This window comes from Heterodontus francisci, chromosome 17, assembly GCF_036365525.1.
Source record: "Heterodontus francisci isolate sHetFra1 chromosome 17, sHetFra1.hap1, whole genome shotgun sequence".
Taxonomy (NCBI): Eukaryota; Metazoa; Chordata; class Chondrichthyes; order Heterodontiformes; family Heterodontidae; genus Heterodontus; species Heterodontus francisci.
Genome location: NC_090387.1, coordinates 38,476,066 through 38,493,546, shown reverse-complemented (window position 1 = coordinate 38,493,546; position 17,481 = coordinate 38,476,066). Strand labels below are relative to the sequence as shown.

General features: G+C 45.0%; 1 protein-coding gene across 1 annotated transcript in view; it reads right to left on the bottom strand.

Moving 5' to 3' along the window:
• slc7a5 (solute carrier family 7 member 5) overlaps window positions 1-1,290 on the bottom strand; it is an 86,431-nt gene extending 85,141 nt beyond the window's left edge. The window contains exon 1 of the mRNA XM_068049300.1: window positions 434-1,290. Coding sequence (XP_067905401.1) covers window positions 434-1,007 — 574 coding nt within the window. The 5' untranslated portion in view covers window positions 1,008-1,290. The remainder of the gene's footprint in view (window positions 1-433) is intronic.
• Between the last annotated feature and the right edge of the window lie 16,191 nt (window positions 1,291-17,481).

Genomic DNA, 17,481 nt, shown 5'->3' with positions numbered 1-17,481 from the left:
TCCAATCATATGTTTAACTGGAGGGCTAAAACAGCAAGAAACTAAATGGCACGTGGATCCAACGTAGTAATGTGACATGCTGGCTGATACAAGGAATAGGGCACCATTAAATACCAACTTAAAGCATAGCTTCAGTTTTAGAAAGGGTCGGGTTTGGAAAACAAAACCCAGAACAACCTATATTCATAGTTTAGTAACTTGGCAAATATGCAATTTAACAGAGCAATACGTTTTCTCTGCTGTTTTAAGTTCATCAATCAAAATTACAAGTGAAACTGTCCGATGTTGATTTAAAAAACAAGTTAAATTTGGAAACTATAACGAAGGTACTGAGTGAAAATTTTATAAAAGGATGGTTTCCCCCTGCTTCCCTCTCCAATTATAAAGTGTTGGGTGTGGGTGAAGTGTGAACTGCTGCTGGCTCCATACTCACAGATACACAGACAAGCCACCAGCTTGGCTCCATTCTCCGGCACGGCGCAGTCAGGGAAGGCGGGTTTGATGATATAAGTGGCGAAGACCAGCGCCACGATGTACTGCGAGCTGGGCCGGATGATGAGCAGTTCGATCCAGAGTTTGAGAAAGGCGATGACCGAGCCGTACACCTCCAGGATGTAGGCGTAGTCGCCTCCCGACTTGACGATGGTGGTGCCCAGCTCGGCGTAGCAGAGCGCCCCGATCGTGGAGAAGGCGCCGCACATCGCCCAGATAATGAGGGAAAAGCCCACCGAGCCCGCCTCCCGTACCACCCCGGTCGGGGTGATGAAGATGCCCGAGCCGATAATGGTTCCCACAATGATAGCCACGCCGCTCCGCAGCGTGATAGTTCGTTTCAGGACCATGTCCGACTCCGGCTGCTGCTCCCGGGCTGCCGGCGAGCTGTCCTCGTCCGCGGGCAGCTCCCCATTCACAGCCGCCGCTAACATGGTCTCCTGCACCTGACCATCCTTTTCCCTTTGCTCCTGGAGTGAGCCCGTACTGGGGCCCCTCTTCTTCAAATTAGACATGTGGATATGAGCGCAGTCCCAGCCCTCTGAGGCAATGCTATTAATTGCACTCAGTCCTTTTTTTTTAGTGCTGTTAGTTTTAACTGGGAAGCTCCTGCTGTTGCCCTTTTCGCGAATGAACACGGTCCCTTTGCTTCTCGCTCTTAAGAATCCAATTCGGAAAAATTCAGTCCCCCTTCTTCAAAACGTCACATTCGCAGCCACTCATCTCGTCAATGGAACCAGAATGATGCAACACTTGGTGTGCCACGCGAGGAGCTGCTGTACCGGCAACCAAAGCCAAGTTTTCCTCAACCTGTCTCAGCCATCAGAAAAACACTGAGAACAAACAATATTTCAATGTCAATTAATTTAGCTTTTTTTTAAAACTTACTAGCTCTGAAGAAAATGCAAAAAAAGTGCAATTGTATGCATAAAAGTTACAACATTTGATTTTGAGCCACAAATATATATATATATATATATATATAAATGTAGGACTGGATTTTATGGGCCCCCTCTGAGGCTGGAGTTGGAGCCAGGGGGCCATAGAATCGCAATGGGGCATGGAGGGCATGTCGCCAAGCGATTTTTCTAGGAGTTAAGGACCTCTTCTCGCCACTGTTGGGATCTAAACAGCGGCAAGGACATGTCTCCACCATGCGGGGAGGGTGCCTTATAAAATGAGGCGCACGCCTTGTGTACTTCAGACAGGGGGGTTATTCCTCCGTGGGCAATCTGTGGCCCATGGAGGGCCCTGGCCCGGAAAACCTACAACTCCATGGCCTCCCCTCCCACTGGACTTCATGCCCATCTTCGCCAAGGGCTTCCAGATTGGCCCCAGCGACCCCACCTCACCTGCCTGACATCTAGGGTTCCAGCACTGGGCCTGGGTCAAAGGCTTCTGCAGAACCAGCAGTGGCCACCGCTAGCAGTGGCACTGCCAATACTGCTGAGCAATACTGAATGGCTAGCAGCTCTTAGAGGTGGGATCCCCATCTTTAAAGAGACTTGGATCCCGGGGCAGGACACAGGCTTCAAAACACTGGAGAATCACTCTGGGGTGAGCGGGGGGCACAAAAAGACCGAAGCAGGGTTCAACCCCGCCTTTTCAGCCCTGTGCCGTGAGCCCCGCCTCCTCCACAAAATCCAGCCCATATATACAGAGCCGGAAAACATTGGGAAATTGCATCTTTAGAATGACACATAACCAGCGCTTGTCATTAATAATTTGTAAAAAGCACAGTAATTTGCAGATTAAAAGAGATACACTAAGAGATCCAATTCTCTGCAAAATTGCTATATTTATGATGTTATTACAAATCCTTTCTGCTGTCGCCATTTAGGGCTGGTAATTAATAGAGTCATAGAGAAATACAGCACTGAAACAGGCCCTTCGGCCCACCGAGTCTGTGTCGACCAACAACCACCCATTTATACTAATCCTACATTAATCCCATATTCCCTACCACATCCCCACCATTCTCCTACCACCGACCTACACTATGGGCAATTTACAATGGCCAATTTACCTATCAACCAGCAAGTAATGGCCTGAATTTTACTGTAGTAATGAGGGTGAATGAACACAAAAGTCCGAGTGTATCAGGCCTGTGTCCTCAGTACCTTGCTCTATGGCAGCGAGGCCTGGACAAAGTATGTCAGCCAAGAGCGATGTCTCAATTCATTCCATCTTCGCTGCCTCCGGAGAATACTTGGCATCAGGTGGTAGGACCGTATCTCCAACACAGAAGTCCTCGAGGCGGCCAACATTCCCAGCTTGTACACACTACTGAGTCAGCGGCGCTTGAGATGGCTTGGCCATGTGAGCCGCATGGAAGATGGCAGGATCCCCAAAGACACATTGTACAGCGAGCTCGCCACTGGTATCAGACCCACCGGCCGTCCGTGTCTCCGCTTTAAAGACGTCTGCAAACGCGACATGAAATCCTGTGACATTGATCACAAGTCGTGGGAGTCAGTTGCCAGCGTTCGCCAGAGCTGGTGGGCAGCCATAAAGACGGGGCTAAAATGTGGCGAGTCGAAGAGACTTAGTAGTTGGCAGGAAAAAAGACAGAGGCGCAAGGGGAGAGCCAACTGTGCAACAGCCCTGACAAACAAATCTCTCTGCAGCACCTGTGGAAGAGCCTGTCACTCTAGAATTGGCCTTTATAGCCACTCCAGGCGCTGCTTCACAAACCATTGACCACCTCCAGGCGCGTATCCATTGTCTCTCGAGATAAGGAGGCCAAAGAAGAATGAGGGTGAAACTGTCATTGCACCCCTGAAACTGACAGCAACTTTAGGAGTTTGGAGATATGCTGAATTACATGGAAATCCAGAAGTTGTTTTCAGTGAGTCTACACTCCTCCATAGTTTGCGCTGTAGAGGTTCCCACAGACTGCTATCTCACTTACTGTTAGTCTCATAAAAAAATGTGGAAAAAGTTGCACCCTGTTGAATGAGATGTAACTCGGTTTTAATAGCATACTAACTTAATAATTACTGAGAAACACCTTTACTAGCCCTGAAAAGCTAATTTAATATCTGTGAAATGCCAAATTTCTCAACAATAATTACAATTTCCATATAGTTTTAAAAACATCAATTATTTTTCTACAATTCTATTCACTTTTATTTTCGCTTCTATCTTAGCACTGTCATACATTTATTTCGCTATCTGAAAATTAAAAACAAAAGTGAAGGATTTTAAGTGCTTTTAAATTCCTGGTTTGCTTTGTGTGAATACTTCAATGTTATCAGCTGCTTACCTGCTTGTTGACAGCATGCTGCTGCACACCAAGACATCCCTTTGATTTCCCAGATTTACACTGCTGCGGGGAAAGGGGAAATTCCCACCACAGAGATCATTAGATTTTTGTTTCTTCAACATCAGCGGTAAGCGTTCTTGCTTTGCCGCCAACTGCAAAGTCCGGGCCAATGTGTTAGAGGACCCTGTTGATGAGGTAATTTATGGACCTGACATGACATTCAACCTTGGAGGCCCAGAAAGGGACCAGTTCAGAACTCTCAATATTACAAGTTCAGGATCACAGATGGACTCCAGAATTCATAACATAAAAGTAAATTAATGCAAAAAAAACCAAAAGATTCTAGAAATACTGAGCCGATTGGGCAACATATGTGGAGAAAGAAACAGAGTTAACATTTCAAGTTGATGATCCTTCATCAGAACTGAAGCAAGTTAGAAATGTAACAGTTTTTAAGGTACAGAGGCAGGGAAAAAGGGGAGGGGGGAGAAAAGAACAAAATTGGAAGATCTGCAATGGGGTGGAAAGCAGCAGTAATACAGTAATATTTACGCCACACAAATGCCAGGCAATAGCCATCTCCAACATGAGAGAGCCATCTCCCACTGACATTCACCAAATCCCCCACCCTCAATATCCTTTGGGTCACTGTTAACCAGGAACTCAACTGGACCAGCCACATAAGTGCCATAGCTATTAGGTCAGAGGTTGGATATTCTGCAGCGAGTGACTCACCTCCTGACTTCAAAAACTCTCTCTACCACCTCCAAGGCAGATCTGTAGTGTGATGGAACACTCCACATGCTGCAACAACACTCAAGGAACTCAACACCATCCAGAACAAGGCATCCTGCTTGATAAGCACCCCATCTATCAGCATAAACGTTCATCCCGTCACAACTGGCGTACCATGTTTTCAGTATGTACTATCTACAGGATCGTAATTAGCCTCCTGACACTGATTGTCCAAACTCATTCATGGAAATTGGCCAATTGGGTGCGATATTGATATGCTGCCAGCAACCTGCATTAAAACATCACATTTGGGAGATATTGATATGCTGCCAGCACCCTCTATTAAAACATCTCACTTGGGGGATTAAAGATAAGGACTGAAAATTGGAGAGGGGGGCATAATATTGCAATATTGACTGAGAGATGTAATGTGCGATCGTGACAAACTATCAGGCATTCGCTCTCCAAGTGGCACTGCTTAATTGGCTTTAACGTGTGTGAGAATGGCCTGCACTCAACCTCAGGTTTCACCCTTTTCTCTGTAAGAAGGCACCTGTTCTTTATTCCATGTATATACTGCATTACAAAGATTATGGCGCCATTCTGTAGGGAATCCTAATCAGCACAATACACAGAATAGCTGCCATTGATACAATTTAGTTTGGAAGACTCGCTGTAAATAACAATTTTGATAGATTTCAATGGATAACTATATTATATTCAGCAAAATTTGATATAATAAACAATTAGATAGGAATCTATATACATGTGCATACTAACTGCATTCATTTCAAGTTGTACATGCATTAAGTACAAAACCAATACATATGCACCAATTCGTCCCCTGACAATTCTCAGTTAACCTGTATTAAATATCTAGTACATCAGGAGGAGGTGAGACGAACAATGGATGTGCAACATAATTTCTGTAACAGAACATTCGGCACAAAAAAAAATTATGGACATATTTTGATGTAGCAATGTATAGCTCACAAAGGACATAACTATCAGTCAAGTCCCTTAAAGTATAACATTATTCATAACAGAAAGGTTTAAACACAACATTATAACTGAATTTTCACAAAATAACAACAGTTTACAGTTACTATATATTAAGAAAGAAAAAGAAACTTGCATTAATATTAGTGCCTTTCCCAATTTCAGGCTCGACCAAAGTGCTTTATAACCAATTCAACACTTCTGAAATATAGACACTGTTGTAGGGTAAATGGTGCATCAACTCTTATATTTTTAGTCCTCTGAGAATTTCCTCTGAGGAAATAGGAAATTATCTGTGGGCATTAAAACAATGTGACAAAACAAAGGACTGTAAAAGTAAGAAGGAATTGCGAAAGAAAGAAAAAAACTTGCCTTTATATGGCACCTTTCAGAACCTCAGGATATCCCAAAGTACTTTACAGCATATGCAGTATTATTGAAGTGTAGTAACTGTTATAATATACAATTTCCATGTTGTGCTTGCTACAGTTATTACATTGCTGAAGCGCCCACCTTCCCTCCACTAATTTTCCCTCTGTTCTCCCCTTTATGGCTTCCCTCCTGAGCCTCCTGTAGGTTAGAGAGAGAATCTGGTCCCAAACCTCTATCTGTGCCACTCCTGAGCTCCAGAAATTTAAAAGTACAGACAAGTGGCTTAGTAATGATTGATTCTTCCCAGTTTTTCCTTTTTTGATGTTGCCCAGTGCCCATTTGGCACCTCCAAATTGTATTGGAGCTGAGATTAAGCATGTCTGCCAGTAAAGTGCTATGTTTCTTGAAACTTCAACACACTACCTGCGTGACTATTTTGTAAAGAAGCAATATAGTGGTCACATCTTATGCATGTAACTGATTGTTTGCAACATTTGTACACTAACAGGAGATCGAAGTACAACACATTTGGTAAAATAAATTTTTAACCTACATTGTGATACCGGTGAAGGACATTTTAAAGAACTGAATTATATATAACATTTACACTATCCAGAGTTTGATACTGTATAGTGAGCTATTGAACATATCCATTCATGTCTACAACAAAGGTCAGAACTTGGTTTATTCATCTGTTGCTTAAATATGGATTGGATTTGTGGAGTATACAACACTTCAGTTAAATAAAAGTTACCTCTATTAGTATACTATTACATAGAGACAAACTGGTGAAAGAGTTAACAAATGTCCTTATTGTTAAAGGGGCACAAATAATAAACTGTAGCAGGCTTAGCTAATCACATTTAGAATGTAGTAGCAGATGCACAATTGGCTTCTGTGCCACTGCACTAGAGGAAGGAAAGTGGAAAACTGCCATCCAGTGCTGCACATTGGAAAGTGCAGGTTTGTAAACATCAGTTGAAACCAGTATTAGGCTACAGCTGTGATTCCATGCACGAGCAAACAGCCCCGCTAAGGCTTACACATAAATAATAATGACTTTGACAGGGTACTGCAGGACATCCAGCACCCGGGGAACTGTATTGTAGTTTGAGTCATTTGTAGTTTGTTTCCCACATTACAACAGTGACTACACCTGTAATGTACTTTATTAGCTGTAAAGTACTTTGGGACATCCTGTGGTCATGAAAGGCGCTGTATAAATGCAAGTCTTTTTCTTTTTTTGAAACCTTCAGAACAGGGAGGAACAAGTTGGAGGAGTTGAAATAGAAAAAACAAATGTAAAATTTTAACTGTAAAAAAATGTCTCTAAAATCCTGGGATTCTAATGGCACTTAGTAACCAGAGTACCAAGTTATAGACACCAGCTTTTCACAGGTTTAACTTCCAGTCTGTACTGAATAAATTAAGTCGGAGCAGCAGTTGAGGCTTTAATGCCTGAGTTAGACAGGGCAAAAATCAGCAAGGGTCCGGCAGCTGTCTAATGACCTGTTGCAATGGCAAGTGCAGTTTGGATGAAATCAAGATTGCGCTCTGTTGTAATGATCAATTTTGATGAATAGCCTATGCTATCACTGTCAATGCACACACATGAAGAATGGTTGTTTAGGTTCACTGGTAGGGTGCTACTGCAGCTGCGAAACCTTAACCCGATGAGAATCAGTGTAAAAAGCAGTCATCAGAAAAATGCTTGTTAACAAAATTGAGGCTCATGGAATAGGAGGATCAGTGAAAAATTGGATCAAACATTGGCTTAAGGACAGACAACGGCAAGTTGTAGTACATGTTGCTCTTCAGAGTGGCGGATGGAAGACAGTGGTATTCCCCAAGCATCAGTTCTGGGACCACTGCTTTTTTTGGCTATATATAAATAAATTGGATCTTGGAATACAGAGTAAAATCTCAAACTTTGCCAAACACACCAAACTTGGAGGTGTGGCAAACAGTGAGGATGAAATGCAACAGGACCTAGATAGGTTCGCAGAATAGGAAGAGAGATGGCAGATGGAATTTAATATTGACAAATGTGTGGTATTGCATTTTGGCAGAAGAAATAGGGAGAGGCAATATATACTTCATGGCACAGTTCTAAAGAGTGCGCAGGAACACAGGGACCTGGGGGTGCATGTGCATACATCTTTGAAGGATATATTGAAAGAGTTGTTAGTAAAGCATATGGGATCTTGGGCTTCATAAATAGAGGCATTGAGTACAAAAGCAGGGACGTTATTCTGAACCTTTATAAAGCTCTGGTTAAGCTCCAACTGGAGTATTGCATCCAGTTCTGATCACCACACTTTCAGAAGGATGAGAGAGTCTTTGAGAGGGTGCAGAGCAGATTTAGCAGAATAGTTCCGGGGATGGGGGGGGAGGGTTTAGTTGCAAGGTTAAAATCTGGGGTTGTTCTCCTTAGGACAAATGAGATTGAGGGGAGATTAATAGAGGTGTATAAGATTATGACAGGCTTAGCTAAGTTAGACAAAGAAAGATTGTTCCCATCAACTAATGGTATGAGGTCTAGGGGACACAGATTGGAAGTTTTGAGCAAGAGATGCAGGAGAAAATGTGAAGAAGACCTTTTTTTCGCAGTGGGTGGTAATGACCTGGAACGCACTGCTCACAAGGGTAGTGGAAGCGGAGACAATCAATGGCCTCAAAAGGAAATTGGATGGCTACTTGTAGAAAATAAACTTGCGGGGCTACGGAGATTGACTAGGAAGTGGGACTGATTGGATAACTCCGTGGAGAGCCAGCTGGACTCGATGGGCCAAATGGCCTCCTTCTGTGCCATAAATGACACTATGGCCGGAATTTTTCCCTTGCTGGACAGGAGCCTTCCACCAACAAAAAAGTCAGTGGCGATCCCACCCCAGCTGGACCTGGGGATCCAGTCTGGATTTTACAGTCCCCAGGCCCTTAAAAGGTCTTAGGCGGGACTTCCACCTCATTGAGGCAGGAAGTCCTGCCTAATAGAGCTGCCAGCCAATCAGAGGGCCAGCAGCGCTTAGTCCCAGCAGCGCCACCGGGGATGGTGGCCACTGCTGGGACTGCAACCCAGCTTCAAGAAGAAGAGGAAGGGCGGCACAGGGAAAACGTAGGTTTTTGGGGCCTCGCCTGGGTGATCAGTTGGGCCTCGGCGAGGTAATGGGGGATTGATTGTGGGGGGGAGCGAAAGGCATGTCGGGCGTTGGGGGTGGTTGGGGCATCGGGGGCGGCACTTCGTCAGGCACAGGGTGTCAGGTGGCTTTTCTTGGGCCTGGGCCACCTGCCTGCCAACAGTAAAATCCCTGTGGCAGCGGACGGAGGCCCTTAAGTGGCTGTTAACTGGCCACTTAAGGGCCTTGGTTGGCCTGGAGCGGGCGGGCCATTTCCTGCCGCCCCCACCCTGCGTAAAATGGCAGCAGAGGCAGGAGCGAGTTGGAAAGGGCCCTCCGAGCCTCCAACTCCATTTTATGCCTCCCACCACCACCACTAGCCCGCTCTTCGGTGGGGGGGGTGGATAAAATTCCAGCCTATGACTCTAAATGCTGTTGCCAAGATTTTGAGATCATAAGCAATTAAGAACCACATTCTTTCCTCTGTAAAGTTTATCGAGAGAATAAACAGTGGAGCAATAGCGTAAAAATTGGTAACATTGCACTCCACCTATTTTTAGTACTAATTATATTTGTGTTTCCATGCTAAAAACAATGTTTTTGAAAGGTAGCCCAAAAAGTGCTCATTAAGAATGGGTTAAGACCTTCTTAAAAGGTAATCCAAATAAACAAATATAGTTTTGTACATGGGGGCTTAAGGCTTTTTTTTTGCATAAGAACATAAGGGTAGTGTCCTAGGCCCAACTATCATCAGCTGTTTCATCAATGACCCTCCTTCAATCATAAGGTCAGAAGTGGGGATGTTCACTGATGATTGCACAATGTTCAGCACAATTTGCTACTCCTTAGATACTGAAGCCCATGTCCATATGCAGCAAGACCTGGACAACATCCAGGCTTGGGCTGATAAGTGGCAAGTAATATTTGCGCCACACAATTGCCAGGCAATGACAATCTCCAGCAACAGAGAATCTAACCATCTTCGCTGACGTTCAACGTCATTACCATTGCTGAGTACCCCACCTCCAACATCCTGGGGGTTACCCATTGACCAGAAACTGAACTGGAACAACCATATAAATGCTGTGGCTACAAGAGCAGGTCAGAGGCTTGGAATTCTACGGCGAGTAACTCACCACCTATCTCCCCAATGCCTGTCCACCAGCTACAAGGAGTGTAATGGAATACTCTCCACTTGCCTGGATGAGTGCAGCTCCAACAACACTCAAGAAGCTCAACACCATCCAGAACAAAGCAACCCATTTGATTGACACTCCATTCAGAACCTTCTACATTCACTCCCTCCGCCACCGATGCACAGTGGCAGCAGTGTGTACCATCTACAAGATGCACTGCAGCATCTCACCAAGGCTCATTTGACAGCACCTTCCAAACTCGCAACCTCTACCACCTTTGCTCTTTGTTCTTTGAAGTGCAGAAGGTTTTAGTTTAGGCAGGCATCAAGATCATCAGGCATCAGGCATCAAGATCAGCGCAGGCTTGGAGGACCGAATGGCCTGTTCCTGTGCTGTACTGTTCTTTGTTCTTTTGTTCTTTGTTCTAGAAGGACAAGGGCAGCAGATGTATGGGAACATCACCACCTGCAAGTTCCCCTCCGAGCCACACACCATCCTGACTTGGAATTATATCGCCGTTCCTTCACTGTCGCTGGGTCAAAATCCTGGAACTCCCTTCCTAACAGCACTGTGCAGTGTACCTACACCCCATGGACTGCAGTGGTTCAAGAAGGCAGCTCACCACCACCTTCTCAAGAGCAATTAGGGATGGGAAATAAATGCTGGCTGAATTTTACGCACCCCTCGATGCCGTTGATTGCGGCAGGGGAGCCCGTAAAGTCCTGAGGGGAGAAGCCCACCTCGACCTGCGACGTCGAAAAGGGCCCTCTGCATATTACCGGTGGCAGGGGGACTTTGGTGCGGCCCCACCCCCCCACGCTGCTTGACGGCGGGACCTTCATATACATATTCAAATTAGACTAAATTAGATGCAAATTCACTTAGCTGCTGGCGGCGGCTGTCCCACACCGATTTTATGGCTGCCATTCATCCTTTGTGCACCTTCGGAACTCTGTACGAAGTTCCAAGGCAAAAGCCCGGTGGGGAGGGGGAAGGAATAATATTTTCAGGGAGAGAGGGGAGGGGAGGGATGGGGGAGCAGGGAAAACACTGATTTTTGTTGTGTGAATGGTGGGAAGGGCAAAAGCTTGAAGGTTGGCGGGTAAAGTTCGGGTCGGGGAAAAGGCATGCTTTGGTTATCTCCGGAAATGAAATGACCATTGGAGGGATTGGGGAAGGGCCTCCATCACATAAGTTTTTATTTAATAAAAATTAATACTGATACACCTTTAAAAATTGTAATTTTTACTAAGGGCTTAACGTCCTTTAATATTCATAGACTTTTTATTGCTTATCTTCTTATTTACCCAGTCACATCCCCTCACACACAGGCTCCTTTAGTTGATGTCCCCAGGTATTCAGTCCTCAGAGGCCTTGCCTACAAAAGTTCTTTGGTAGAAGGCTGAGAGGTGATTTGATAGAGGTATTCAAAATCATGAGGGGTCTGGACACAGTAGATGGAGAGAAACTGTTCCACTTGTGAAAGGATCGAGAACAAGAGGGCACAGATCGAAAGTATTTGGTAAGAGAAGCAAAAGTGACATGAGGAAAAACATTTTCAAGCAGCAAGTGGTTAAGGTCTGGAATGTGCTGCCTGAGAACGTGGTGGAGGCAGGTTCAATTGAAGCATTCAAAAGGGAATTAGACAGTGATTTGAAAAGGAAGAATGTGCAGGGTTATTGGGAGAAGGTAGGAGAATGGAACTGAGGGAGTTGCTCTTTCAGAGAGCTGGAGTGGACATGATGGGCTGAATGGCCTCCTTCTGCACTGTGATTCTGTGAACTCAACATTAGCCCTCTGGGAGTCATTTGAGACTGTGCCACACAACCTGTAAGTTTTGGAGGTGCCCCTTGGAGGAGTGCACAATTTGCATCTAAGCAGTGCTGCATGACTGAACTGTGGGCCACTATGGAGAACATGGCCACGTCTGCTCCTGCTGCAATAGAGCATCCCTTGGCCAAAGCTTAGTAGCCCTGGCCCCATAAACATGAATGTCAGCATAAGGACATATCCAAATACAGTTACTAAGGTGCAATCTTATCTTTCTGGCATTTACCCCTTCTGATTCTCCTCCTCTTGCTCCAGATCGTAGAAATAGTGAGGTAGCCAATGCGTTTCAGTTTTTGGGTACAATCATAGCATCATTGAGTGTGATTGTACTGCATTTCTAAATAGTAACTAAATCTTCCTTTACCATTTCATAGAACTTTGTTTCATAACTGCAACACTTGATCTAAATCTGTGCCAGTTTTTCTAACCATAGAGACAAGATGCATTTCTAAATGCTACAACAATCTTGCTGTTCTAATTCCCAAGCTCATAAAAACTCAAGATTCAGCTTTGTAACAGATGGGTGGGTACTTGCTGCTGGAGGTATCACTTTATTGATGACAGAGACTAATATAAAAGGTTACTGTCAAAAAACAAGACATCAATGATGGAAGCAAAACATAAAGAGTTCACTCTTAATTTACTCCCCCTCCTCTCCAGAAGGCAATGACGCACATTGAGAGATGCTTCTACTGCATCAACATGCGACAATATCTTATTTTAGAGATAAGCTTCAGGACATAGGCCATATGCTAGCACCCCACACCCACCCCTTCAAAATCCCACGCCTCTCCTCTTCCTCCCAAACACTGACCATCCTGCCTTGAAACCAAGGCACCTCAGTTCTATTTCTTATTCAATGTTTGAATTTTGTAGGTCTGTAAGTTTGGAAAGTGCTGCCAAAGTAAGTTACCTTATTGGTGGATAGATGATAAATCAGAATACCAAGATCTTGTATCAGAAGCAGGAGATATATGCAGGTTAATGAGAATGTTGATTTAAACTCTATATACCCCGATTGAGTCCACCACTGTGGCCCACTAAGACAAAAGGTTTGGATACTGTTGCCTTACCTGGTCTGTATGGCTCAGTAACTATCATACCAAGTGAAGTGATACTGCCCCTTCTCCAACCTCCTTTTCCTCTCCAAAATCCTTGAACATGCTGTCACCTCCCAAATTCGTGGCCAGAACTCCATGTTTGAATCCCTCCGGTCAGGTTTCTGCCCCACCACAGTACCAAAACAGCTCTAATCAAGTCACAAATTACATCCTTTGTGACTGCGACAAAGGTGAACTATCTCTCCTTGACCTGTCTGCAGCCTTTGACGTGGTTGACAACACCATCCTCCAACGCCTCTCCACTGTCATTCAACTGGGTGGGACTGGACTTGCCTTCAATTAAATATTGGGTAGACCAAAACCATTGAATTCGGTCCCTGCCACAAACTCCATCTCTCTAAAATAAAAGCAAAATAATGCAAATACTGGAAATCTGAAATAAAAACAGAAAGTGCTGGAAATACTCAGCAGATCATGCAGCATCTGTGGAGAGTGAAGCAGAGTTAACGTTTCAAGTCTGTGACCTTTCATCAGAACTGCCAACGGTTAGAAAAGAATTAGGTTTTAAGCAAGTGGAGAGAGGGTGTGGGTGGTTTGATCTTTGTCTTTCATCACAAGCATTAACACACTCTTTGCCTTTGTCCCTTGACAGCTTTGTTATATAATATCTCCTGCCCTCTGCCCGAGCACACACCTTCTCTTTTGTTCTCTTCCCCACCAACCCCCCCACCCCCTCTTGCTTAAAAGCTGATTCTTTTCTAACCTTTGCCAGTTCTGATGAAAGGTCACAGACCTAAAATGTTAACTCTGCTTCTCTCTCCACAGATGCTGCCTGAACTGCTGAGTATTTCCAATGCTTTCTGTTTTTAACTCGATCTCTCTCCCTGGCAACTGTCTGAGGCTGAACCAAACAGTTTGCAACCAGGGTATCATATTTATAGGAACATAGAAAGATAGTAGAGGGGCATCTGTTGTTCACGGCATTTCTCCTGTATCTGACGAAGGGAGAACAGCATGTCAATGGTCGATCTCTTTGCACGAAAGCCACACTGTGCCTCAGGGTAGACGCGCTCGGCCAGCTTCTGGAGCCTGTTCAGAGCGACTCGAGTAAAGACTTTCCCCACTATGCTGAGCAGGGAGATTCCACGGTAGTTGTTGCAGTCACCGCAGTCACCTTTGTTTTTATAGAGGGTGATGATGTTGGCATCGCGCATGTCCTGGGGTACTGCTCCCTCGTCCCAGCACAGGCATAGCAGTTCATGTAGTGCTGAGAGTATAGCAGGCTTGGCACCTTCGTCAGATACAGGAGAAATGCCATGAACAACAGATGCCCCTCTACATTGCTTTCATTGATCTCACCAAAGCCTTTGACCTCGTCAGCAGACGTGGTCTCTTCAGACTACTAGAAAAGATCGGATGTCCACCAAAGCTACTAAGTATCATCACCTCATTCCAGGACAATATGAAAGGCACAATTCAACATGGTGGCTCCTCATCAGAGCCCTTTCCTATCCTGAGTGGTGTGAAACAGGGCTGTGTTCTCGCACCCACACTTTTTGGGATTTTCTTCTCCCTGCTGCTTTCACATGCGTTCAAATCCTCTGAAGAAGGAATTTTCCTCCACACAAGATCAGGGGGCAGGTTGTTCAACCTTGCCCGTCTAAGAGCGAAGTCCAAAGTACGGAAAGTCCTCATCAGAGAACTCCTCTTTGCTGACGATGCTGCTTTAACATCTCACACTGAAGAGTGCCTGCAGAGTCTCATCGACAGGTTTGCGTCTGCCTGCAATGAATTTGGCCTAACCATCAGCCTCAAGAAAACGAACATCATGGGGCAGGACGTCAGAAATGCTCCATCCATCAATATTGGCGACCACGCTCTGGAAGTGGTTCAAGAGTTCACCTACCTAGGCTCAACTATCACCAGTAACCTGCCTCTAGATGCAGAAATCAACAAGCGCATGGGTAAGGCTTCCACTGCTATGTCCAGACTGGCCAAGAGAGTGTGGGAAAATGGCGCACTGACACGGAACACAAAAGTCCGAGTGTATCAGGCCTGTGTCCTCAGTACCTTGCTCTACGGCAGCGAGGCCTGGACAACGTATGCCAGCCAAGAGCGACGTCTCAATTCATTCCATCTTCGCTGCCTTCGGAGAATACTTGGCATCAGGTGGCAGGACTATATCTCCAACACAGAAGTCCTTGAAGCGGCCAACACCCCCAGCTTATACACACTACTGAGTCAGCGGCGCTTGAGATGGCTTGGCCATGTGAGCCGCATGGAAGATGGCAGGATCCCCAAAGACACATTGTACAGCGAGCTCGCCACTGGTATCAGACCCACCGGCCGTCCATGTCTCCGCTATAAAGACGTCTGCAAACGCGACATGAAATCGTGTGACATTGATCACAAGTCGTGGGAGTCAGTTGCCAGCATTCGCCAGAGCGGGCAGCCATAAAGACAGGGCTAAATTGTGGCGAGTCGAAGAGACTTAGTAGTTGGCAGGAAAAAAGACAGAGGCGCAAGGGGAGAGCCAACTGTGCAACAGCCCCGACAAACAAGTTTCTCTGCAGCACCTGTGGAAGAGCCTGTCACTCCAGAATTGGCCTTTATAGCCACTCCAGGCGCTGCTTCACAAACCACTGACCACCTCCAGGCACGTATCCATTGTCTCTCGAGATAAGGAGGCCCAAAAGAAAAAAGAAAGAAAAGAAAGATAGGAACAGGAGTAGGCCATTCAGCCCCTCGAGCCTGTCCTGCCATTCAATGAGATCATGGCTGATCCGCGGCCTAATTCCATATACCTGCCTTTGGTCCATATCCCTTAATATCTTTGCTTAACAAAAGTCTATCTATCTCAGATTTAAAATTAACAACTGTTCTAGCTTCAACTGCTGTTTGTAGGAGAGAGTTCCAAACCACTACCACCCTTTGCGTGAAGAAGTGCTTCCTAACATCTCTTCTGAACGGTCTGGTCCTAATTTTTAGACTATGCACCCCAGTTTTAGAATCTCCAACCAGTGGAAATGGTTTATCTTTATCTAGCCTGTCTTTTCCTGTTAATATCTTGAAGACTTCGATCAGATCACCCCTTAGCCTTCTAAATTCTAGCGAAAACAGGCCTAATTTGTGTAACCCCTGTAGTCCAGGTATCATTCTTGTAAACCTACGTTGCACTCCATCCAAGGCAAATATATCCTTTCTAAGGTGTGGTGCCCAGAACTGCTCACAGTACTCCATGTGGGGTCTAACCAGGGTTTTGTACAGCTGCAGCATAACCTCTGTGTCTTTATACTCCAATCCTCTAGATATAAAGGCTAGCATTCCATTAGCCTTTTTGATTATTTTCTGCACTTGCTCATGGCATTTTAAAGATCTATGCACCTGAACCCCCAAGTCTCTTTGGACATCCACTGTACTTAACCTCTTCCCATTTAGAAAGTATCCTGCTCTATCCTTTTTTGGTCCAAAATGGAAAATCTCACACTTGCCCGCATTGATATCCATCTGCCACAGTTTTGCCCACTCACCTATTCTGTCAATATCTCTTTGCAATTTTATGCTATCATCTAGACTGTCTACAATGCCGCCTAACTTTGTATTATCAGCAATGTTGGATATACGACTTACTATGCCATCATCCAGGTCGTTAAATGAATAATGTGAATAATTGAGGCCCCAATACAGATCCCTGTGGGACACCACTAGTCACATTCTGCCAATCGGAGTACTTACCCATTATCCCCACTCTCTATCGCCTACCACTCAACCAACTCCCTAACCATGTCAATAATTTTCCCTCAACTCCATGGGTTTCTCCCTTAGTTAACAGTCTCTTATGTGGGACTTTATCAAATGCCTGCTAGAAGTCCATATAAATAACATCCATAGACATTCCCCTGTCCACTACCTTAGTCACCTCTTCAAAAAATTCAATGAGATTTGTCAGGCATGACCTTCCCGTCATGAATCCATGCTGCCTGTCCCTGATTAACTGAAATTTTTCCAGGTATTCAGTCACCCTATCTTTGATTATAGACTCCAGCAACTAGCCCACCACAAATGTCAGGCTAACTGGTCTGTAATTTCTTTGGTTCCCCCTTTCACCCTTCTTAAAAAGTGGAGTGACATATGCAATTTTCCAATCCAGAGGGACCACTCCTGAATCTAGGGAACTCTGAAAGACTATAGTTAGGGCATCTACAATGTGCTCCCCTACTTCCTTTAACACCCTCGGATGGAAACCCTCAGGTCCTGGGGATTTCTCACTCTTCAGTTCCATTAATTTCCTTGTTACTGATATTTTACTTACGTTAATTGTATTAAGTCCCTGTCCCCTATCGGCTATTAATTTTTTCGGGACTTCCGGCAAGTTATCCTCCTTTTCAACTAATTACTGAGGCAGAGTAATTGTTCAACATGTCTGCCAGTTCCCCATTATCAATGACAATATCTCCAGTTTCAGCTTTTAGTGG